The sequence below is a fragment of the Cebus imitator genome, unplaced genomic scaffold (genome assembly GCF_001604975.1).
Source record: "Cebus imitator isolate Cc_AM_T3 unplaced genomic scaffold, Cebus_imitator-1.0 Scaffold1, whole genome shotgun sequence".
In the NCBI taxonomy this organism is placed as follows: Eukaryota; Metazoa; Chordata; class Mammalia; order Primates; family Cebidae; genus Cebus; species Cebus imitator.
Window position 1 is genome coordinate 1325177 of NW_016107316.1, and position 25637 is coordinate 1350813.

At 38.3% G+C, this 25637-nt stretch overlaps 1 protein-coding gene and 1 non-coding gene across 7 annotated transcripts in view; both read right to left on the minus strand.

Moving 5' to 3' along the window:
* Window positions 1–25637, minus strand: part of ADAM17 (ADAM metallopeptidase domain 17) — a 68385-nt gene that overhangs the window by 23469 nt on the left and 19279 nt on the right. For 3 of the 6 annotated variants that reach the window (XM_017525182.1, XM_017525174.2, XM_017525164.2), the window contains exons 3-10: window positions 23887–24017; window positions 23013–23101; window positions 16316–16484; window positions 14342–14475; window positions 11020–11109; window positions 8944–9057; window positions 5999–6143; window positions 5798–5886 (exon numbers count right to left, since the gene is read on the minus strand). In XM_017525182.1, the coding sequence (XP_017380671.1) occupies window positions 5798–5886; window positions 5999–6143; window positions 8944–9057; window positions 11020–11109; window positions 14342–14475; window positions 16316–16484; window positions 23013–23101; window positions 23887–24017 (961 nt within the window). Of the gene's footprint in view, window positions 1–5797; window positions 5887–5998; window positions 6144–8943; window positions 9063–11019; window positions 11110–14341; window positions 14496–16315; window positions 16485–23012; window positions 23102–23886; window positions 24018–25637 lie in introns of those variants that run through there. The other 3 variants (XM_017525189.1, XM_037737158.1, XM_037737160.1) reach the window with 3 other exon arrangements.
* Window positions 20858–20961, minus strand: LOC119471062. The gene has a single exon (XR_005200057.1). It is a non-coding gene; the product is annotated as a small nucleolar RNA U13 (small nucleolar RNA).

Genomic DNA, 25637 nt, shown 5'->3' on the forward strand with positions numbered 1-25637 from the left:
GAGGCAGGGGAATTGCATGAACCTGGGAGGTGGAGATTACAGTGAGCTGAGATCATGCCATTGCACTCCAGCCTACGCAATAAGAAGGAAACTCCAACTCAAAAAAAAAAAACCACAATAAACAAAGAAAACACAACTGAGGAATAACAAAACAATGTTTTATTTTCTCAATGACTGAATTCATGTCCAATAACAATCTTAATGACCTAGAGGACTTGGTCTATTTAGAATCCAGTTGCAGGGCTGTACTTAATCTATCAGATTATTAGATGATTTCTATATGAATAATAATAAATTTTGCCAACAAACCTAAATTTTTTTTTCCATATTTATCTGAATAAAATAAGAATATCAAACTTAAAAGCTGGGCACAGTGACTCACACCTGTAATTCCATCACTTTTGGGAAGCCAAGGCCAGCGGATCACTTTAAGTCAGGAGTTCGAGACCAGCCTGGCTAACATGGTGAAACCCTATCTTTATTAAAAATACAAAAACTAGTCAGGCATTGTGGCGGGCACCCGTAATCCCAGCTACTTTGGGGGCAGAGGTAGGAGAATCGCTTGAACCTGGGAGGCAGAGGTTGCCATGAGCCGAGATAGGCCACTGAACCCCATTTTGGGCAACAGAGCAAGAGTCTTTTTAAAAAAAAAAAAAAAAAAGAATATTAAACTTAAAATTCCTGATTTCTTTTTTCCTAAGGGAGGGAAAAAATCACTCCATGGAACCTAAAAAAAAAATAGTATTTTGCAAGTTATTTTTCTATACAAGAAGTCTTTCCACATGTTTATATTAAAACCATAGTGGGGCAAAAAAAACCTTAAATTTTTAGCAAAAGCACTCAAATCCCAAAGGTATAATGTGGAGAAATATCTCCTAACTGCTTTGGGAAAATTCATTAGTGGATTTGCTAATGAATCTAAAAATATCTCAAAAACTTCTAATCAAATTTCTTTTTTATGTGTTTTTTAAGAGAAAAATTTCAGAAGACCAAAGAAAATATGTCATGAAATCAAACTATTAAGAAGTTGTGACTCCAAAAAAGTAAAGGAGCATGAGCTATTATGCACACATATGTATGTTTCTGTTCATGGTTTCTGGCTTATGACCCTCCATAAGTCCTGGTTACAGTCTTCTGTTACAATGTTGGGTGCTTTAGGGGTCAGAAGCAGTCCTCAGGAAACAAAATCTTTCTCTGACCTTCTCATGTCCTCCTTTTACCTGTTCCAAGGCAGGACACTAATCTGATTGTGGGTCAGAAGACCCTCATTCTCATTCTGGAGAGGGTCCTGCCCATTACTGTGGAGGAAGGAAAGCTGCAGAGAGGTCAAGGAGAATCTGGACAGGCCTTGGAGGTTTCCCCCATTAAGTCTATTAGTATGAGAACATACCCATTTTGTCCAATCACATTTCTACACGGTTGTCATTCATGCTTACGTAATGAAGCCTCCAAAAAATCCCAAAGGACAGGATTCAGAGCTTCCAGAGAGCATTCTGAATATGTGGAGGTTGACAGGAAAGTTGCAGAACTCATTCACGTGCCAGGAGGGAGGCACATCCCAACTCCATGGGGACAGAAGCTCCTGTACTTGGGACCCTTCCAGACCTTGCCCTATGTAGCTCTTCATTTGGCTATTTCTTTATATCCTTTCTTTTTTTTCAGTTTTTTATTTTTTGGTGCAAAGCCTCCCTCTGTTGCCCAGGCTGGAGTGCAGTGGGGCAATTTCAGCTGACTGCAATCTCCACCTCCCAGATTCAAGTGATTTTCCTGCCTCGGCCTCCTGAGTAGCTGGGATTACAGGCGGGCACCACCATACCTGGCTAATTTTTTGTATTTTCAGTAGAGACAGAGATGCACCATGTTGGCCAGGCTGGTCTCAAACTCCTGACTTCAGGTGATTTACCCACCTCGGCCTCCCAAAGTAGTGGAATTACAGGCATGAGCCACCGTGCCCGCTTCTTTGTATCCTTTAAAATATCCTATGTCATAAACCCGTAAATGTAAGTTAAGTATTTCCCTGAGTTATGTGAGCCAGTTGAGCAAATTAATCGGACACAAAGAGGAGGTCGTGGAAACTCCAACTTGAAGCCAGTTGGTCAGAAGTTCTGGAGGCTCAGTTGTAACTGGTGGGAGGAGGAAACAGTCAGTCTTGTGGGACTGACCCTCAAGCTGTGAGATCTGACACTATTTCTGGGTGCATAGTGTTTGAATTGCATTGGAGGACACCTAGCTGATGTCTACTGTTTGACATGTGGGATTTTGGTCTGGTCACAGAAGTCTTCTGTGTTGATGTTGATTGTTTTGACACGACAACAGAGGAAAAACACGGTTTGAGAGATTTTTTTTTCCCTAAAACAAAGTACAATAAGAAAAATAAATTTAGAAATTAAAAGGTTCCCAAAAACTAATCTTTTTTTCTCATACCACTTTACATTTTGTTTTTGTTTTTGTTTTTGCTTTTTGCTTTAAGACACAGGGTCTCATGAAGTTGCTCAGGCTGGAATGCAGTTGGTATTCACAGATGCAATTATCATACTACAGCCTCTAACTCTTGGCCTCAAGTGATGCTCCCACTTCAGCCTCCTGAGTAGCTGGGACTATAGGCTCCTGCCACCAGCTGTGGCTGTTTTTAAATCACCCAAAGTCCATAGTTTATGTTAGCATTCATGCTTGTGTTGTATATTCTATGTGTTTCAACAAATGCATAATATCTTATACTGACAAAGCATCATACAGAGTAGTTTCCCGCCCTCCACCTATTCATCCCCCCTTCCTCCAACACCTAGCAATCACTGATTGTTTTATAGCTTGCACAGTTTTATCTTTTCCAAAATGTCATATATTTGGAATCACATAGTATGTAGCCTTTCAGATTGGCTTATTTCACTTAGTAGTATGCTTTTAAGGTTCTTCTATGTCTTTTCATGTCTCGATAGCTTTTTTTTTCTCATTGTATGGATGTGCCAGTTTATCCATTCACCATCTGAAGGATATCTTAGTTGTTTCCAAGTTTTGTCAATTATGAATTAAGCTGCCATAAACATTCTTATGGCCAGGTGTGGTGGCTCACAACTGTAATCCCACCACTTTGGGACGTCAAGGCAGGCAGATGACCTGAGGTCAGGAGTTTGAGACCAGCCTGGCCAACATGGTGAAGCCCCAACTCTGCTAAAAATACAAAAATTAGCCAGGCGTGGTGATGCACGCCTGTAATCCCAGCTACATGAGAGCCTGAGACAGGAGAATTGCTTAAACCCAGGAGGCGGAAGAGGCAGTGAGCCAAGATCGCGGCATTGCACTCTAGCCTGGGTGACAAGAATGAAGCTGCATCTCAAAAAAAAAAAAAAGAGAGAAAGAAAGAAACTGCCAAACTGTCTTCCAAAGTGGCTGCTCCATTTTGTGAGTATTCCCACCAGCAATTAATGAAGAATTCCTGTTGCTCCACAGCCTTGTTGGAATTGTGTTACCAGTGTTTGGGATTTTAGCCACTCTAATAGGCTACCAGTAATAGCTCATTGTTGTTGGGTTTCTTAAAAAGTTTTTTATAGAGATGGGGTCTCACTAATGTTGCCCAGGCTCGTCTCAAACTCCTGGGCTCAAGCAATCCTCCCACCTCAGCCTTCTGAGCAGCTAGGACTACATGCGTGTACCCCTGTACCCGGCTTCATTGTTAATTTGCAATTTCCTAATGACATATGACATTGAGCATCTTTTCATATAATTCTCTGCTATCTGAACATCTTTGAAGGTATCTGTTCTGCTCTTTTGTCTATTTTTAAACTAGGTTGTTCATTTTCTTATTGTTGAGTTTTAAGAGTTCTTTATACATTTGGAAATTTAACATTTTTTTTTTTTTTAGTTTTGTAGAGACAGGGTCTACAATCTTGCTCAGGTTAGTTTCAAACTCCTGTGCTCAAGTGATTCTCCTGCCTTGGCCTCCCAAAGTGCTGGAATTATAGGAATGAGCCATCATGCCTGGCCTCTTTGTATATTTCAGATAGCAGTCTTTTCTCAGATGTGTCTTTTGCAAATATTTTCCGGTACCCTACACCAAGTATAAACATACATCAAGTATAACGTCATAGTCAAAATATCAGTATATCAGCCAGCACTTTGGGAAGCCAAGGTGGGTAGATCACTGGGGGTCAGTGGTTCATGAGACCAGCCTGGCCAACAGGGTGAAACCCGGTCTCTACTTAAAAAAAAAAAATACAAAAATTAGCTAGATGTGGTGGCAGGCACCTGTAATCCCAACTACTTGCGAGGCTGAAGCAGGAGAATTGCTTGAACTTGGGAGGCAGAGGTTACAGTGAACCAAGATGGTGCTACTGCACTCCAGCCTGGGCCACAGAGCAAGACTCTGTCTCAAAAACAGTAAGAATTAAAAATCAGTATATCAGATCCTAATATTTCCTACCAATATCTACTCACCCCTTCTTTCTTACTTAATGAGCCCTAATTTTGCTCAGGGCAGCAATATATTCAGCTAAAATAGCTACCTTTCCACATTCCATTGAGGGAAACGGCAGCCATGTGACCTAGTGCTGTCCAGTAAGATATAAACAAAAGCCAGGATGGGGCTTTCAGAGAAGTTTTTTAGAAGGGCCAGATTAGGCTAGCCATGTTCTCTTTCTCCTCCTTTCTCCAGCACAGAACAGAGCCATCTTACAATCGTGAGGTGACGTACATGAGAACAAAGGCCTCCTGCTCATTCTTGAGTCCCTGAGGGCACCTCAGTTGCTGTATCACCCAGAAAATGCTATCCCTGAATGTCTTGTTGACTGAGACAGATAAACCCCTTATATAAACCAATGCTTATTTAATTTTCTGTTATTTGTAGTCAAACACATTTTAACAGACAGAGCTGGAGAAAAACAAAATCTTAAAACCTTCCAGAGAAAAAAACAGGTGACATACAAAGATACGAACTCAAAATGACTTCCGACTCTTTAAAAGCAATATGCACAGAAGACCATAGAGAACATGAGAACTGAGAATATACTCAGCCAAAATTATCAATCAGACTTAAGGGTGGAATAAAAACATTTTTCAGATATGTGAAATTCCAACAACTCGCAGGTCATATATCTTTTCTTAGGAAGTTCCTGCAAGCTACACTACACCAAAATGATGGCGCTGAAAAAGAGGGAGACCATGGGGTTCTGGAAATAAGAAGGTGTGGGATGCCTTGAATGACAGCTGTACCACAGGACTAGGAAACAGGGAGCTCTAAGAGGAGCTACAAGTCAGAGGGCTCCAGGAAGGAGTGGCTCAAGAAAAGCAGCAGTCCTCACACGTTTCAAAAGAAGGCTGACAGGCCATTTTTATTTTCTTCTTTATACTTTTTCATATATCCCACAAAAATACATAAATTTTATTTAGGCAGAAATAAAAAAGCAGTATATATTACATTTTTTAAAAAATACCTACATGGTCAGGCACAGGGGCTCATGCCTGTAATCCCAACACTTCAGGAGGCCAAGGCAGGCAAATCATGAGGTCAGGAGTTCGAGACCATCCTAGCCAACATAGTGAAACCCCATCTCTACTAAAAATACAAAAATTAACCGGGCGTGGTAGTGCACGCCTGTAATCCTGGCTACTCAGGAGGCTGAGGCAGGAGAATGACTTGAACCTGGGAGGCAGAGGTTGCAGTGAGCTAAGATCACGCCACTGCCCTTCAGCCTGGGCGACAGGGTAAGACTGTCTCGGGGGGAAAAAAAACTACATAAATATATAACTGAGGTTCTACTACAATAAACTCTAACACTATCCTTTTAAAAATAAAAGAACGTACCTTTGTAAGGATGGTTTTACCGTAATTCTTTGTGCTGGTCAAACCACTATTCAAATAGATATTTTTCTTCCCAGTTGGGCTATAATAAGCTAAAATCAAAAGGAAACAGAGATAAACTGCTTATTAAATACAGAATTACAATATAATCCAATCAGCATATAATCCCAGCATCATATTCACACAAGAAACAAAAAAACTTACCCTTTGGACAAACGCCTCCATGGCTGTTTGCTCTGGGAGAGCCAACATAAGCTAATCCAAGAGTTCCCATATCAAAATCTTGGTATGTGAAAAGGTGTGCCAAGCAAACTTTAGATGCTTCTTCAGCTATATCAAAGCTGAATTGCTTTGAAAGACAAAAAAAAAAAAAAAAAAGCATTCTTAATTTGATTAACAATTACATCAAACGAAAGGATATAATCTAAATCAACTAAACATTCCCGAACAGAACCATGATGGCTCGCAGCTCAGCACCTAGTGCAGTGCGTTGCCCTTTCCCTGAAGTACTCCTCCACCTGCACAGGTGAGAGGCAGACACTGTCATCCGGAAAGGGGCACAAAAGGGAAGAGCCCAGAAGCTTGTTCCAACTGTTCAGAACTAACTGACTGTTCCTTTGAATGCTGTTCTGAAGACATACAGCCCAGCACTAAAGATGCTCTAATTCGTTACGGGGGTCTGCAGCATCCTAGACCAAAACAGATCCCTCTCAAGTATTTCAAGGATTCAATTTGTTTTATAGAAAGTTTAATTTTAAACTTTTTTGAGCTTCATAATATAGTCACTTATATAAATATATACTTAGAGAAAAGCATATATACTCAGTTTTATGTTACTAAAATAAAGATTTTAAACCCATTTTAATCAGCACAGCAGGTTTGAGAGGATTTTTTTTCTTAATTTAAAAGGGCTTCATACATTACTTTAAAAACCTCTACCATAATCACCCAGGGTCTCCAAGTTTAAAAATCTTGATTTTTGCGGTTTTATTAATTATTTTTCTTTCTTTGAAACAGGTTCTCGCTGTGTCACCCAGGATAGAATGCAGTGGTGCAATCACGGCTCACAGCAGCCTCGACCTCCCAGGCTCAAGTAAACCTCCCACCTTAGCCTCCCAAGTAGCTGGTACCAAAGGCAGGTATCACCATGCCCGGCTGATTTTTGGATTTTTTTGTACATCACGTTGCCCAAGCTAGTCTTGAACTCCTGGGCTCAAGCGATCCACCAGCCTCAGCTTCCCAAAGTGCTGGGATTACAGGCATGAACCACCATGCCTGGCCAAAAACCTCAATTTTTAAAATGCTTTAAATAAGAGGCCAGAGAGCCCTGTATGAGGAATGAAGTGTGGCTGCATGGGGATTCTGATAGTTCTGTGGTAAAAGAGTAAGGCTTCTAAGAATATTCTAGGAGCCTTAGGGAAGAAAACTGGAGAGGAACACCTGTCAACACAAGTCATTCTTTATGGTTCCTCCCTTGCCATGGGCTGTCTGGAGGCTCACAGAAAAGCAGACAGGTGCAGTGGTTCAGTTGTTCTAGGAGTCAGGAGATCTGTGCTCAATTCGACCTCTGCCATTACCAGTCGTATGACTAACCAGACATGTCATTTGATCTTTCTGTTACTAGCTGAACTGTGCCACTCTAAAATTCAAATGTTGAAGTCCTAACCCTCAACAGTACCCCAGAATGTGATTGTATTTGGAAACAGGGCCCTTAAGGAGGTAATTAAGGTAAAATAAGGTCATATGGGTGGGTCTTAATCCAATATGGCTGGTGTCCTGACAAGGAGACCAGAACAGGCCGGGCATGGTGGCTCACATCTGTAATCCAAGCACTTTGGAGGCCAAGGCGGGCAGATCACCTGAGGTCGGGAGTTCAAGACCAGCCTGGCCAACATGGTGAAACCCCACCTTTTTAAAAAAAAAAAAAAAGAAAGAAAAAGAAAAGGAGATCAGAACATAAACACACACTGAGGGAAGGACCGTGTGAGAACACAGGGAGAAGACAGCATCTACACCCCAAGAAGAGTGGCCTCAGAAGAAATCAACCCTGCCAGCCCCTTGATTTTAGACTTCCAGCTTCCAAAACTGTGAGAAACCAAATCTCTGTAGTGCCTCAGCCTGTGCTGCTTTGTCATGGCAGCTGGAATAAACAAACACACTTGCTGAGCCTCTTCACAACAATGATGCTGTCTCAATCAACCTCTCAGGCTGCTCAGCAGATCAAATTAGACAAGGTATGAATGAGTACCACACAGGTGCTACACATTATGCTTCTCTACCTGGATGAAGAGTTGTAATATCCTTTAATTCTATTCAAGCTTTGAGAACTTGATTTCAGCCTCATGAGACCCTAAACAGAGAATCCAGATGAGCCACACCATACCTGGACCAGCCCATGCAAACTATGAGACAAGTAAGTTTTGTTCTAAGTTGCTCAGCTTGTGATAATTTGTTAAAGCAACAACAGGAAACTAATACACTTACCAACATATTAAAAGATAAAAACTATCACTTCATAGAAAGTCATTCTACACCAAAGTAATAGCACACACAAAATCAAGACACTGGAATCACGTGGCAGTATCCTGTTATATGGCAAGACTCCAAATGACATAAAATGACTAAGTTAGCCATCTTAGATTCATCATCAGAATAAAAACAAAAATTTTTAATTCCTGTAGAGAACTTTCAGATCTCCAAGCTATATGTCTACTGTCCAATACATGTTCATAACCTGTTTGATAATTACTGCCCTAAAGGATAAATTGATAAGCTTCAGAGAGATCTGAGCTAAGTGTGTAGAACAAAACAGTGTGCAAAAACTCTACATATTGAGTACCCATGTTATTTTCTAGAGAAGATCCACTGATTTCCTCATTAGATCCTCAAAGATATTGAGGTTAAGAAGCATTGCTTTATAGCGTTTTTCTTTCTCAGTGTTTTTGTTATTTGTTGTCTGCCCTTCTACACAGGATGGGGTTACAGTTGGATCAGCAGGGGAGACTACTTCTGGGTTTCCATCTTTTCTAACATGCTCCTTCATTAATGCACATACAATCCACAGAAATCACAAAGAAATCAGAAATCACAAATCCAACAGAAATCACAAAGTGGTGTTAGCACCATATATCCAGGATTTCATGGCCTACCTCTAGCAACATCTTCACATCCCAAGCATCCTTTTCTTCATTTGGGTAACTTTTTGCCATATTGTAGTGCTTTTCACCAGGTTTTACCTCTTGTGGAGACTTGAGAATGCGAATCTATACTTAAAGAGATAATACACTTAGAACACTTCCAAAGTCAGTCAGAAGATTCTGAATACTGCACTATTTTATCTGTTCAAAAAAAGAATCATTCTAGAAAAAAAAAAATTTAAAACTAAAATTCATAAATTCTTCAGTTCTAATATTCAGTGTTTGAAACAAACAGAGAAGCGTATGGTATGGAAAACACATATGTCAATGAATTAGTTATGATGTTGTAAGTATACTCCTAAATTTTCATATCCTCCGTATTTATTCTGAAAAAAATAAGAACTTGGGTTACAGGAGTCTAAAATATTTATTACAATATGTCAATAATTTAGAAAATAATAATAAAACATACATCACTTTGTGCGTCGAAGGAATAAAAGACTAAGAATAGAGGCTTCTCCTTATACATGCATTTCAGACAAATTCATATTAAGCCTGCTAAGAAGAAGAAAAAAAAGTAACAAAGGCTCCCATTAGTGAGTTTGAGATTTAAAAAAAAAAAAAAAAAGAGGGAAACCATGCTCAGCTCAGAGTTTCTGTGTGTCTCTCCTTCCCTGCCTTCCTGCCTGCCGGGAAGGCTCATTCTGGTCTCCTCTGCCACCATATGGTAAGCTTACTGGGGTGGACTCTGCAGTTTCAGTGTTGGGTGGTCAAAGTCAAATCTGAGCTAGAACTACTTAGAAGGCCACCATGATGCAAATCTAAACCACATCCTCCAACCCATTCTTCATCAGATATAAAGAAGTGCATGTTTTAATCTCCTATATTACTCCTGTATTCCTCAATTGGTTCGAAATGCCTAAAGCAAAAAGAAACTCAATTTATAGGTTCCCTAAAACTCAAACATGATGCAGTATTTATAATAAAACAAGCAAGGCAGCTTTAGATACATGAACATGAAATACTCTCCTACATACTGTGAAATGAAAAAGCAAGGTGTAAAAGTGTACTGCATAACACCATTGTGTCAAATACAGACATATACATACGCTATACATGCATACGACATCTCTAGAAAGATACATATGAAACTAGTGACATGAATGTCTTTGGGGAAAGGAACTGGTTTGACAATAAACAGGCTGCAGAGACTTACTTTTCACTGGTTTTTGTACTGTGTATATGTTGCCTATTCAAATAATAACTTAAAAAGAAAATGCAAAATAGTAAATGACAATGAAAAGGGAAAAAGAATTCTTAGTTTTATACAAGTATTATCAAAGTTTAACATTTATAAACATGGTGAATGATTTCAAAAAAATTTTCTTTTAAAAAAAATCTCTGTATTCTGTACTATAGAACTTATAAAAATACGGTTTACTACAAAAAGCCTGGAAAAAAATTGATATAACAATTTATATAAGTTACATATCAAAATGTCTCTCTGCCCAAAGCAATACCCCATGTTAGTATAGTCTTTTTAATTAGTCTTAGCAATTTGAAATAATTTTTACTATGAGCTGTTATTAAGATCACATTAATATAACATTGCTAGACACACTCTAGTAACAGATTACAAGGAATCAGAAGGAGATATTTGAGGGGAAAGAACCTAAGGTTCTGAATATGTAAATACTGCCTTGCAAAGGTACACAGTATTTTTTAGCAAATTCTTCTGACTAAAGAGTCAATGATATGTGTCAGAGTTTTAACTAAAGACTTAAGCATCATCAGAGGGGGAAAAAAAACTACAGAGAATAAAAAGGCCATGAATTCAAAGAAGGAACAAAGCATAGCAGCATAAAAGGCTTTCTACCTAAAGAGAGACTAAAAACAGAAAACTTCACAATCTAGAACTAATTAACATCAAAAATACTGCATAATTCATCAGAAAAAAATCACTGGCATTTCAGAATACTTATTTACAATTATTGTTAAGAACAAGTTTTTGGGTTTTGAATACAAGTGACAAATATTTACATCACATAACTTAAGAGAGTAATATAAGCCATATCTGTTGATAAATACCTGCTCAATCTGTATTCCGTAGCCTTTAAAACCCGCATTATCCCATGAAGTGTTCCGGTAGATGTCATCAACTCTATCAATTAGCTCTATCTGTGAATATTTAAAAAAGAAAAAAAAAAACACATTATGTAGCTCTACCTCTCTTCACAGAGCAATATAAAATCTATGGGGAAAAAAAAAATCTCACTTTAGAGAAAATGCCATTGCAAAAGTTTCTACTTTCACAAAAATTAGCATTAAGACGTTACTGTACAAGAGTATTCCCAGCCCTTGGCCCCAAACTTAAAGTGCTGTTACCATAATAAAACAATGGTTCAGTTTAATCTAAATTTCAGTGCTCAACTGCACATGGAACCAAAATGACAACAGGCTTTTTTAAAAACTACCATTCCAGCCACAAGAAAAATAAAATTTTAAAGACAATCAATATACCTGAAATACAGCTGACCCTTGAACAACATAGATTTGAACTTCAAGTGTCCACTTATATGTGGATTTCCTTGAGCCTCTGTCACCCGAGACAATACAACCAACCCTTCTTCTTCCTCCTCAGTCTACTCAACATGAAAACGACAAGGATGAAGACCATTAACCACTTCCACTTAGTGAATAGTAAATGTACTTCCTCTTATGATTTTTTTTTTTTTTTTTGGTAACACGGTGTTTTTTTGAGACAGGGTCTTGCTCTGTTACCAGGGGTACAATACAGCGGCACGATCATGACTCACTATAGCCTGAATTTCTGGACTCAAGCAATCCTCTCACCTTAGCCTCCTGAGTGACAGAAGGCTACAGGCACATACCACCATGCCCAGCCTTTTTTTTTTTTTTTTTTTTTTTTTTTTTTTTTTTTTTTTTTTTGAGATGGGATCTTGCTTTGTTGCCCAAGCTGATCTCAAACTCCTGACTTCAAGAGATCCTCCTGCCTTGGCGTCCCAAAATGCTGGGATTATACGTAGGAGCCACTGTGCAAATGACCCCTTATAATTTTCATCATAACATTTTCCTTTCTCTAGCTTACTTGATTGTAAGAACACAGTAATAATACATAAAAAAAAATACATATTAGTCGACTTATTTTATTGGTAAGGCTTTTGGTCAACAGTAGACTATTAGTAGTTAATTTTTTAGACAGTCAAAGTTATACAAGGGCCAGGTGCAGTGGCTCATGCCTGTAATCCCAACATTTTGGGAGGCTAAAGCAGGTGAAGTGCTTAAGCTCAGAAGTTTGAGACCATCCTGGGCAAGTCTCCATCTCTACTAAAAATCAAAAAGTCAGCCAGGAAGGATGGGGAACGCCTGTTGTCACAGCAACTCGCGAGGCTGAGGTGGGAAGACTGCTTTGGCCTGGACAACAGAGGCTGCAGTGAGCTATGATTTCATCACTGTACTCCAGCCTGGGCAACAAAGCCTTAAAAAAAAATTAATGAGGATTTTTGACTGCAGAAGGAGGGTCAGTCTTCTAACCCCGTGCACTGTTCCTGGGTCAACTGTATTCCTTTCTAAAAAGAATTCCATCTTCACTCTGTCTCTTGGCAAGTACCTCAAATGCCTTCCCCAGAAACAAGTAAGAGGCTGTGACAGACAACTGCCAACCCTATTCCCCCACTCTCATCCCAAAAAGTTCAGCACTGAGGGACGGGTAAGAAGACAGCCAGAAAGAACAAGGTTCATTTCAGCAATCCTCCTTCTTTTGTTCTCTGATTTGGGAAAACTGGAGAAGAAGGGATAGTATAGTTATGAAGGCAAACAACACAAGAAAGAACAAAATGCGAATTATCTTTTTCTCAAAGAGAAAATCCTACTTTTCAAAAACTGGGTTGATGAGGTTTGTTCCAGCAACTGTGAAACAAGTTATATCTAAGAAATTGTAAAAAATACAATTTTTAAGACTAGATCTCTCATTATATTCATATTTGTAGTGCAATGAACAAAGAAGTAAAATAAGAGGAACCCCTTAATACAAAACCCAGATTAAGAGAGAAGCTTTTAATTTTTTGAGACAGAGTCTTGCTCTTTCATGATCTCAGCTCACTGCAACCTCTACTTCCTGGGTTCAAGTGATTCTCCTGCCTCAGCCTCCCAAGTAGTTGGGACTATAGGCGCACGCCACCACGCCTGGCTAATTTTTTGTATTTTTAGTAGAGACGGGGTTTCACTGTATTAGCCAGGATGGTCTCAATCTCCTGACCTCGAGATCCGCCCACCTTGGCCTCCCAAAGTGCTGGGATTACAAGCGTGAGCGACCATGCCTGGCCAAGAGAAGCTTTTTTAAGTAAGAATCTCTCTTACTTAGAAACAAGAATCACAGTGACTCTTACTAGCCTCATAATAAACTCACTTGATATGGGGCTGGGCGCTGTGGCTCACGCCTGTAATTCCAGCTACTTACACTCAAACCCAGGAGGTGGGGGTTGCAGTGAGCTGAGATTGTGCCACTGCACTCCAGCCTGGGTGACACAGTGAGACTCTGTGTCAAAAAAAAAAAAAAAAAAAAAAAAAAAAAAAAAAAAAAAATTTCATTTGACATGGAAGGGAAGGGAAAAAAGGATGAGGGAGAGTATGAATAAAATGAGCAGAATAGGAAAAGCAAGGCAATGAGAAAGACATCTTTACTGCACCAGCCTCTTCTAGCTTCATGAATAGATGCATTCTCCATTATTCTCTCAATAACAAACAACATTTTGGTCAATGCCAAGTAATCATGACGAATGAGGTCACATTAGCAAAAAATGTCAACGAAAAATGATTCCCCTGACTTTTTAAAAGTCGTAACAGTTCATGCTTAAAAATCTGGTATCATCACTTGTTAAATCTTTCCTTCACTTCTGTGTCCTAGAGTTAGTATGACCATGAAAGTCCCACCTATTTCAAGTGAAGTCCAATGATTAGTTCTTTAACATGACAAACAAAACTCACCTTCCTCTCTGAAATATACGTAAAAGCAAAAGATAAACGTGTTCATGCAAATACATATTTTTTACATTCACATGTGACACCAGAGATTCACTGCCATCATAGCAGTGATGTTTTTAAAGAGCTCATTTGTATCAAGAAGAAGGACTATATTATAACCTCTACCAAACCCTATTTGCATAAATTCTAAGATGCAGAAAATACCAGTTCAGGGGCAAAATGGGTTGTCATAAATTTGAAACTGTAATTTCCATACAGTAATATAAAAACCTCAGAGAATATCCCTCAAATATTTGAGGGAAATAACAGAGTATCTGGAACATATCTGGTTTCATTAAGTTTCATGGAATTTATCCACCCACACAAACTTTTTTTTCAACTACCTGATGCAATATCAAATACTTACTAAGTAATTTGTTGTCGTACTCTCTTCCCCTCTACCCATGTATCTGTAGAAGCGATGATCTGCTACCACCAATAATTTACATGTGTTCTTCATGGGATCTGGGACAGCTCTTCTCTTCAACCGATGAACAAGCTCTAATATGAATTTGTATGCACTATTAAATCAAAATTCACCAAAACAGGGAGTTTTATGGTAACACTTTAAATCTAATGTATTTTTGACACAAACATTATGTGAGCTTAATATCATTAAAGGATCTTGAACAACAAAAAAACAATTTGGAGGAAGACAGAAAAGTGAAAAGCAATATGAAATTTAAACACTGTATAATTCAAAACCAAGGACAAGTACCTTCTTAATTTTTAAAACACAGAAACTTTAAAAAGTGCTGGCCGGGCACAGTGGCTCACGCCTGTAATCCCAGCACTCTGGGAGGCCGAGGTGGGCGGATCACTTGAGGTCAGAAGTTTGAGACCAGCCTGGCCAACATGGTGAAACCCCGTCTCTACTAAAAAATACAAAAAGTAGCCAGGTGTGGTGGCACATGCCTGTAATTCCAGCTACTCAGGAGGCTGACGCAGGAGAGTAACTTGAACCTGGGAGGCAAAAGTTGCAGTAAGCCGAGATCGTGCCACTGCATTTCAGCCTGGGTGACAGAGTGAGAATCCATCTCAAAAAAAAAAAAAGTGCTCAAAAGAGCAAGGCAGGGCATGTTGGCTCAGGCCTGTAATCTCAGCACTTTGTGAGGCTGAGGTGGTCAGGTCACCTGAAGACAGGATTTCGAGACCAGCCTGGTCAACATGATGAAATCCCATCTCTACTAAAAATACAAAAATTAGCCTGATATAGTGGCACATGCCCATAATCCCAGCTACTCTGAAGGCTGAGGCAGGAGAATCACTTGAACCCAGGAGGCGAAGGTTGCAGTGAGTCAAGATCGTGCCATTATACTAAAGCCAGGACAAGAGTGAGAATCCATCTCAAAATAAATGCATAAATAAAAAGTGCTCAACAGGGTAAAACAGTCACCTAATGCTGGGCTATGAAGCTGTCAGTCATATTCTACAACAAGAAGTTTATGAATTAACCAAAGGAACAGTAAAAATGTCAAGATATTCACATTGAAAATTAGTTGGTGTTAACAGGACATCTTTCTTATGAAATAAATTAAGGATTTACTTATATATTAAAATGCTAAGATATAATTTTAAAAATATAACCATCTTTGGCTGGGCATGCTGGCTCACATCTGTAATCCCAACACTTTCGGAGGCTGAGACAGGCAGATCACTTGAGGCCAGGAGTTAAAGAACAGCCCGGCCAACATGGTGAAACCCCATCTCAATTAAAAATACAAAAATTAGCCAGGAGTGGTGGCATGCGCCTATAATCCCAGCTACTCAGGAGGCTGAGGCAGGTAAATTGCTTGAACCTAGGAGTCAGAGGTTGCAGCGAGCCAAGATCACGCTGCTGCAAAAAAAAAAAATTTTTAATAACAACAAAGAAAACCTAACCAGAGGTGTTTTGGGTAGAAAAACTCCAAGATGGTTATGTTTTTTAAATGATTCTAAATAGACTGTATTCAGCAGAATACAAGAAGGTTAACCATCTTGGGACAGTCTATTTAGAATACTCCTGCTACTAATCAATTTCTTATAAACTCTAAAGATTGTCTTTCATCAAATTATCATTTCTAAATACCTGCAAGAATATTTTCCCTCAGATCATTCCGTTTCCCTTTTCCGTATCTTTTTTAAAATCTAATCTTTGTTGTTCTCATTATTTTCAAGACTTTTCAACTCTTACATTATAGACAAAATAACTTGAAAATTTCAGGAACAAAACCCTTATTTTCATGCCAAATACTATACTTACTTGATAAGCATGTTATTTTTTATCAGTTAACAACCACCCCTATTGAAGCCAATTGTAATATGTTTGTTTCGTATTTGATATAATATCTTTAAGCCTTACCTTCAGGCGGTTCTCTGTCGATTAACCCTTTTGGGAGCAACTCTTCATTATCCACTTTTAAATAACCACACACTTTTGGAGACTGCAAACGTGAAACATTCTTGATATCTTCAGATTTATAAACTAACATTCTTTTGTCTTTGGTGTCATTAACAAATCTCCAAAGTGGCTAAAACAGAAAATATATATGACAGAGATGAAAAAAACAATTCCTAAACACTAAATTTTTCCAACATTCCTTGCTTATTCTTACAAAATATTCATTTCTAGGTTAAGTAAACTGGTAAGTCATGTTATTAACAATAAATAATCTCAATTTTTATCATGTGGAGTTTCTATGCTGGTAAGTAAATACATAGATTATACACTCTGATTATTTTATCTATATATAAATAAAGCCTTACATACTTTGCACATGTAATGAAATCTTTTAGAGGATGTATAAGATAAATATGCCTATCATTTTCCATTCATTCATTAAAAAATATTCTATAATATCTACTGTACACTGGCACTGTTATAGGTGATGGTGCTATTGCAATGATAATTGGACAAAGTTTCTGTTCGTGTAGGATTTTCATTTTAGCTTTCTAAATACTTAGGTGTTTGACACCTTTTTGCCATGCTAGGTTTTATCCACACAAAAAAACACAAACATATTTACATAAAATGAAACTGAGAACTTGCAACAATAGGTCTGAACCTTATTACTGGTTTCAGGGAATGCAGTTTGTAAAAAAAATCTCCATTTACAATGTTACAAGGCCAGAATAAATCACAATTAACATACTCCAAAGGTTACCCAAGTCAAAAGGATGTTTGTTTTGTTTCAAAGCAAAATTATTCTCTGTAAGAACACTGTCTCATCAGAACCAGGCAGTTTATGGGAGATACACAAAAAATATATTTATCTCCATCAGGGAAATGCAAATCAAAACCCCAATGGGGGAAAAAAAACCCATAATGAGACACCCTTGGATACCCACTAGGATGATTATAATCAAACACAAATACTAGTGAGGATATAGAGAAATCCAGAACCCTCATATATGATGAGAATGTAAAATGGTACAGCCACTTTAGAAAACAGTCTGGCAGGTCCTCAAAGGCTAAAAGTAGAATTACCATATGATCCAGCAATTCTGCTACTAGTATATAACCAAGAGAAATAAAAACCTAAGCAGTATTGTAAATCATAGCTAAAAAGTGGAAACAATCCAAATGTCCATCAACAACTAATCAATGAATAAACAAAATGCAGTCTATCCATACAATGGAATATTATTCTGCAATAAAAATAAATAAGATACAGATACAACATGGATGAACCTTGGAAACATTCTAGAAGAAGCCACACACAGGCCGGGCACTGTGGCTCATGTTTGTAATCCCAGCACTTTGGGAGGCCAAGGCAGGTAGGTCACTTGAGATCAGGAGTTTGAGACCAGCCTGGCCAACACAGCAAAACCCCCTCTCTACTAAAAAAATTCAAAAATTAGGCATGGTGGCAGGCACCTGTAATCCCAGCTACTGGGGAAGCTGAGGCAAGAGAATCAGCTGAACCTAGGCGGCGGAGGGTGCAATGAGCCAAGATTGTGCCACTGCGCTCCAGCCTGGGTGACACAGCAAGACTCTATCTCAAAAAAAATTTAAAAAAAAAGAAGCCACACACAAAAAACCACATATTATATAATTCCATTTACATAAGATGACCCAAACAGGCAAATCTAAACAGATAGTAGTTAGGAAGGAAGGGGGATGTATGGCTAAAAAATACAGCATTCCTTTTCAGGTCATGAAACGTTCTAAAATTGAATGTGGTGGTGTTTACACAGCTCCATCAATATACGAAAAACTGCCAGGCGCAGTGGATCACACTTGTAATCTCAGCACTTTTGGAGGCCAAGGTGGGTGGATCACTTGAGGCAAGGAGTTCAAGACCAACCTGACCAATATGGTAAAACCCCACCTTTACTGAAATACAAAAATTAGCCAGGCATGGTAGCGGGTGCCTGTAATCCCAGCTACTAGGGAAGCTGAGGCAGGAGAATCACTTGAACCCAGGAGGCAGAAGTTGCAGTGATTGTGCCACTACACTCCAGCCTGGGTGACAAGTGAGACTCTGTCTCAAATATATGTGTGTGTGTGAATATATATATATATATATTCACACACAAAACTACAAAACTGTGTATATTAAGTGGGTGAATAATATAGTATGTGAATTATGTCTCAATAAAACTGTTAAATATTATCTACATACACATCTTTGGTAATTCATGTATGAGGTAGATGTAACAATGGTTACAGAATTTCAGGGTTGGCAGAGACCTCAAAAGTTAACTAACCCAACTCCTGGGCTACAGGAATCTTCCATATTTAGTAAAGTTTATTTAGCCTATAAATAGAAGTGAAAATTTTTTTCTTTGGATCAAACATTTCTAAGTTGACACTGATTGTTTCCTAGTATAGCCAGTCTAGCATAGAAAGACAGCTAGCTTTGGGATCAGAGATATCTGAGTTCAAACCTCAACCTTACCTCACTATGTGCCTTGGACAAGTGCCCTGAGAATTATTTCCCTCATTAGGTAAAGCAGTGATAATACCTAACTTGAAGATTATATAGATAATAAATCTAGTTTTATATTAAAATTTCAAAAGAAAAGTGGTTGTTATTAATAAAAGCTAAGCCTATTACCATTATTACTAGTAAGTTGATGGAAAAAATAATTTGATAAATAACTAAAAGGCAGAAGGCTTGACTGGGTCCAAGACTGGAAAGCCAAAAAAAATCTACGAAGGATATTTTGAGGATGACTAGAGATTTTGACCATGGCTTGATTATTAGATAATACTGTAGAATTCTTTTCATTTTCTCAGGTATCTTACTTTCATTACAGCTATATAAAAGAGTCCCTTTATTCCTAGGGATGCATACAGAAGTATTTAGGTGTGGAGTCTCATGATGTTTGCAAACGATTTTCATATGTTTTGGGGAAAAAAAGAGAGGAAACATCATATTATGTTAGCACTTTTTTAAGGGCTACAGGGTAATTTTTTAATCTATCTGTACATTTGAACATTTTCTTTTCTTTTGTTTTTTTGAGACAGAGTTTCGCTCTGTCACCCAGGCTGGAGTGCAGTAGAGCAATCTCAGCTCACTGCAACTTCTGTCTCCCAGGTTCAAGCTATTCTCCTGCCTCAGCCTCCCGAGCAGCTGGGATTTAAAGCACAAGCCCCCAAGCTCGGACAAGTTTTGTGTTTTTAGTAGAGACACGGTTTCACCATGTTGCCAGGCTGGTCTCAAACTCCTGGCCTAAAGTGATCTGCCCACCTCAGCTTCCCAAAGTGCTGGGATGACAAGCATGAGATACTGCACCAGCTTAACATTTTGAAAACTAGAAGTTGGGGGAGGCTGAGCACGGTGGCTCACGCCTGTCATCCCAGCACTTTGGGAGGCTGAAGTGGGTAGATTACAAGATCAGGAGTTCGAGACCAGCCTAATCAACATGGTGAAACCCCATCTCTACTAAAAATACAAAACTTAGGCCAGGCGCAGCAGCTCATACCTGTAATCCCAGCACTTTGGGAAGCTGAGGCGAGTAGATCGCCTGAGACCAGGAATTCAAGACCAGCCTGGCCAGCCTGGCCAACACAGAAACCCTGTCTCTACTAAAAATACAAAAACTAGCCAGTTATCATGGTGCACACCTGTAATCCCAGCTACTTGGGAGGCTCAGGCAGGAGAAATGTTTGAATCTGGGAGGTGGAGGTTGCAGTGGGCCAAGATCATGCCACTACACTCCAGCCTGGGCAACAGAAGGAGACTCCGCCTCAAAAAAAAAAAAAAAATTAGCTGGGTGTGGTGGTGCATGCCTGTAATCCCAGCTACTTGGGAGGCTGAGGCAGTAGAACTGCTTAAACCCAGGAGGCAGAGGTTGCGGTGAGCCGAGATCACACCACTGCACTCCAGCCTGGGCAAGAGAGCAAGACTCCATTTCAAATAAATAAATAAAAGTTGCAGAAAAAATTATCTCACTATGCAAGTTTAACTTGGGTTTATTTATATAAATAGTAAGCTATGGTAAAGTCAATGATGGTTTAGAATATTTAATGGCTGGGCACAGTGGCTCACACCTGTAATCCCAGCACTTCAGGAGGCCAAGGCGGGAGAATTGCTTATGGCCAGGCATTTGAGACCAGCCTAGGCAACACAGTGAGACCTCATCAAAAATTTGATACTCTACAAAAATCTAACAAATTAGTTGGGCATGGTGGCATGCACCTGTAGTCCCAGCTACACAGGAGGCTGGAGAAAGAGATTGTTTGAGCCCAGGAGGTCAAGGCTGCAATGAGCTATGATGGCACCACTAAACTTCAGCCTGGTTAACAGAGTAAGACTCTGTCATAAATAAAATATTTAATGATGACATGTTAAAAATAAGATATATATTTTTTCCCACTCACTTATATACCTAAGATCTTAATGCAGATGAACAATGATTTTCACATCAAGGTAAGGGTAAAGAATTATTTTTTTTATGTCAGATTGGTAATGTGCTAACATTGTAACAAGGTTCTAGAGTGGCACGCCTCATACATGTGTGTGAACAGCCAATTATCACGCTTATGAACTACAAAAGTATCAAAAAAATTATATAATAAAGAGTATGAAAATCACCGTTATAAGTAATAAATCATTTTTTCAATTAAAAAATTAGCTAGGTGTGGTGGCACATGCCGGTAGTCCCAGCTACTCAAGAGGCTAAGGCGGCAGAATCGCTTGAACCCAGGAGGCAGAGGTTGCAGTAAGCTGAGACCATGACACCGCACTCCAGCCTGGGTGACAGAGTGAGACTTTTTCTCAAAAACAAAAAAACATATAAAAATTAGCCGAGCATGGTGGCACACGCCTGCAGTCTCAGCTACAGGCAGGAGAATGGCTTTAGCCCAAGAGGCAGAGGTTGCAGTGAGCCATGATCATGCCACTGCACTCTAGCCTGGGCAACAGAGCAAGAATTCATCTTAAAAAAAAAAAAAAAAAAAAAAAAAACAGTTGCGTATCAAGCGGGATTGGTTAAATAAATGGTACAGTGTTTCAATGGACCAACAGGCAGCCTTTATCGTAAACCCTAATTTAGGCCACGCATGGTGGCTCACACCTATAATCCCAACACTTTGGGAGGCAGAGGCAGGTGGATCACCTGAGATCAGGAGCTCGACACCAGCCTAACCAACATGGAGAAACCCCATCTCTACCAAAAATACAAAATTAGCCAGGCATCGTGGCACAGGTCTGTAATCCCAGCTACTTGGGAGGCTGAGGCAGGAGAGTCACTTGAATCCAGGAGACGATGGTTGTGGTGAACTGAGATCACGCCATTGCACTCCAGCCTGGGCAACAAGAGGGAAACTCAAAAAAAAACAAAAACAAACAAAACCCTAATTTAGATCTATATTAACATGAAAAGGTTCATAATCATATTGTTAAATAAAAAATGTGTGAAAACGAACTACATATTGTATGGTCCTAGTTTTACAGGAAAAAAATAGTCTGTGTAACTATACTTGTGTATATACACATAGAAAAAATATTTGGTTGCCTGTCAAAATGTCAATAGTAGTTATCTGTCAAGTACAGATAGCCTATTTTCCAAATCTTTCAACAAGTATATATTTTCAAATAAAGGTTTTTTTTTTTTAATAAATTGATTGAAAGAACAAGCAAATTTAGGACATTATAGTGATGCTTTGCCTATTCTAGAATGTATGCATTTTTAATATTAGTTCCTTTACTTTTTGCTAAATTTCTGACTCTTCTGGTAGGCTAGACTCCTCAAAACATTGACATTAAATAGTTTAAACATTAACAAACTATAACATACTGCAAGGCCACAGGTTTCTTTTTCACAATGATGGATAGCCAAAAGACTAACAGTCATGTAGTTTGGATATAATTCACATGCATAGTATTTCTAGCTCCAGCAGACTGTTTTACCCCTATTCAGCACTGAAATACACCTGAAGATTTCATTTTGACCAATCTTAATCAGTTTTCCCACAGATGACCTATTTTAGTGATATCACCACCACTACCCAGAGTTTTCTTATTTTTCAAGAAACACAGAATCAACTTCAATTCACAATTATGTGGTAAACATTTTGTTTTGTAGACTAGTATCCGACACATAGATATGTGTCTTAACCAGTGCAGCCACTGTGGTCTTGATTTCTACTGTTATTCTTTCAATGGAAGAGTGATCACGGCCTGATTCTCCTAGTCTCCTCTTTAACTTCTCAGACTATGAACTATCACACCTTCCATTGATCTAGCATTTCCAGTGTGTCTAGCAGAAATATGGGGAAATTGAAAAATAATACTTTACTTTCATTTCTGAGGATGTTTACATTTATTATTTGAGAAAGAATTAAAAAATGAGTCAAAAGGGAAAGAAAGTTTTCTCTGCCTATTATCCAACCCACATGTAATTATCTCAATTATGGTACTTAGAAATACAGAGTATATCATAACACAGCTTCTTAGAGATTATCCTTTTTTAAAAATCTACTTTCCTGGTAAAAGTCTTCAAATACAAAAAAGAAAGAAGTATAATTACTTTTCACCTTTGCAGGACTAAGCAGCTTTTTGAAAATGAGAGATATAAGCTACTGAAAAAAAATTCACATAAAAATTTACCTCTATGTTATATTCGGCCCCATCTGTGTTGATTCTGATTATAACATCATCATCTCTTATGTGGGCTAGAACCCTAGAGTCAGGCTCACCTTAAGAGAAAAAAAAATCTATTATTTAAAAATACTAACATCAAATAATAAGCTATGCATTACTCTCAATAAAAATTAAATCCTTCAGGTGGAATTGGAATTTGCCTAGTACTGTGAGAGCTCTGCAAATCAAGAAACAAAGGCCCCAGAAAGAAGCTAGATAATCTCACCACCTAAGGGGTAGCCTCAAGTCTAGTTACTTGAAACCTATCCCTTTCCCAAAGCAAACAAAACTACTAAGATTTTCTTCTGGAATAACGTTATCTACTTTTAGGTAAAGGAAGAACTAGAAGAGGCAGAAAGCATGATTTGGAATGTACAGGCCTAGGAACTACACTATTTGTGGATTTCAATGCCATTTCTTTTTTCTCATTGCAGAAAAAGGTCAAAAAGTAAACTGCAATTGCTTGTTTGATAGATTTTCTCAAATATATACATAATAGGATCACAAAGTATTTTATCTCCAAGCTTCCCTCTTTAAAATATCATAAAGCAAGCCTACAGTCACTGCTGAAGACAAGAAAGGTTAAGTTCCTAACACGTAAGAGGAAATTAATTTTAAACATCAAACCAGCAGCTAGTATGACATTTAAATAATACTCATTTCCTCCTATTAGAATGTTCCTGCCTCTAAACTTATATACCTCAAAGTATACAGTCAAAAAATAGCACTTCCATGACATCCCATCCCCACTACCCTGCACCAGAAAAGAATATGCAAACAAGTCAGATTTGGAGACCAAACCCACCAGACACAGAGGCAAACCAACAAGCTCCATACTAACCAACCACATGTCCAGTGAAGAAGTCCTGCCATTTCACAGCGTACTCGCTTTCATTTTTACCATCCACCACCACGACCTTGAAATTTTGTGAAAAACGTTCAGTACTTGATGTCAGGTATAATTTAAAATGCCTAAAGAAAAATGCATTCATATTTTACTCTAAGTACACAAATTAGAAGCCTCATTTTCATGTAATCGCACTTTCTTAAAAAGCCAGGAATGTTGATATTAATAAAACACTATACAAGTTATAACGAATGTCTTATTAGGTACTTAGAGCAACATATCTCCTGTAAAGTCAAATGGACTAATTTATTTAGCTATAAAAACAGTAGACCAAAATAAACTCACACTAGGGAAAAGATATTCAAAGAACTTACACAGTAATCTCTCCTGGAAAACAATGAAGAATAAGGAAACACACATAACTGGGTAGTTAAGTTGGAATCCTGCTTATCTAAAAAATTTACTGTTAAAAACTAATCCTATTATACACCATTTATTGAACATCTACTTCGTGTTAGGTACTATGCATCTATTATCTCCACTTCACACAAGCAAAACTTGAGGCTTGGAATAATTAACCTACTCAAAGTTACACAGCTAGTAAATGATGAAACTGGAAAAAAAACCTGGTTTACTTCAAAACCTTATACTATGCTGTCTCATAACTATCAAGCTGGGTAGACTATGAGAAAATTCTTATTGCTGTACAAAATTAATAAATGCTTTCTATACTTAAAAGCACTCATGCTTTTTTCCTCAAAACAATATATCCTGCAAAATATTAATCCACAATTACCATTAGGAAAATACATACAAGGTATCCAAACAGACATTAGAATGTACACTTCATCGGCACCATTAGAGAGGGGAAGAAAGAAATATACACTCCAGTTCTTTAGTTGGCTTACTATTCTTTTTGTTTTCTATGAGCTTAAGTCCTTACATGAAAACTGGGAATGGTGAGCAAGACTTTCTCAATTATTATTTACAGTTTTTCAATGTGTACATGAGCACCAAAGACAAAGAAAGGTATGTTTCTTTGTTTCACCCACAAACTGTGGTACTGAAAATATATTACTTCCCCAAGGGTTTGCAGAAGTCTTTAAACTACCGGAAAGAAATCTAGACTGGGTCTATCTCCATGGCAACATATATTTTTAACTTTTTTAGCATAACAAGGCAATTTTAGTTTGCTTGTGGTTTCTTAATGGTCAAAGGGAAAAGACACAGTAGAACATTATTTCATAAATCCTCAGAACATTTTCTCCTGCTATACTAAAACATATATTCCCACACATTCTCAGTGATGATTTTTCCCTCCAGTTATGCTAAGAACTTTCAAGAGCATACTTATTATAAATGCCTTATAATTTTTTTTAAAGCTAAGAGTTGCAATACTACTTAATGTTCTTTCCAGAAAGAAATTAATGGAATTGCATTTTTCGTTTTCTACATTAAGAATCTGCTATAAAGACCAAGCAATGGTAAAATTCATGTTTTTTTATTTTCCAATATTAGTTTCCGAGCTATAAAACCTCTGGCTGAGCGCAGTGGCTCACGCCTGTAATCCCAGCACTTTGGGAGGCCGAGGCAGGCAGATCACGAGGTCAGGAGTTCGAGACCAGCCTGGCCAACATAGTGAAACCCTGTCTCTACTAAAAATACAAAAAAATTAGCCAGGTATGGTGATGGGTGCTTGTAATCCCAGCTACTGGGGAGGCTGAGGCAGGAGAATTGCTTGAAAC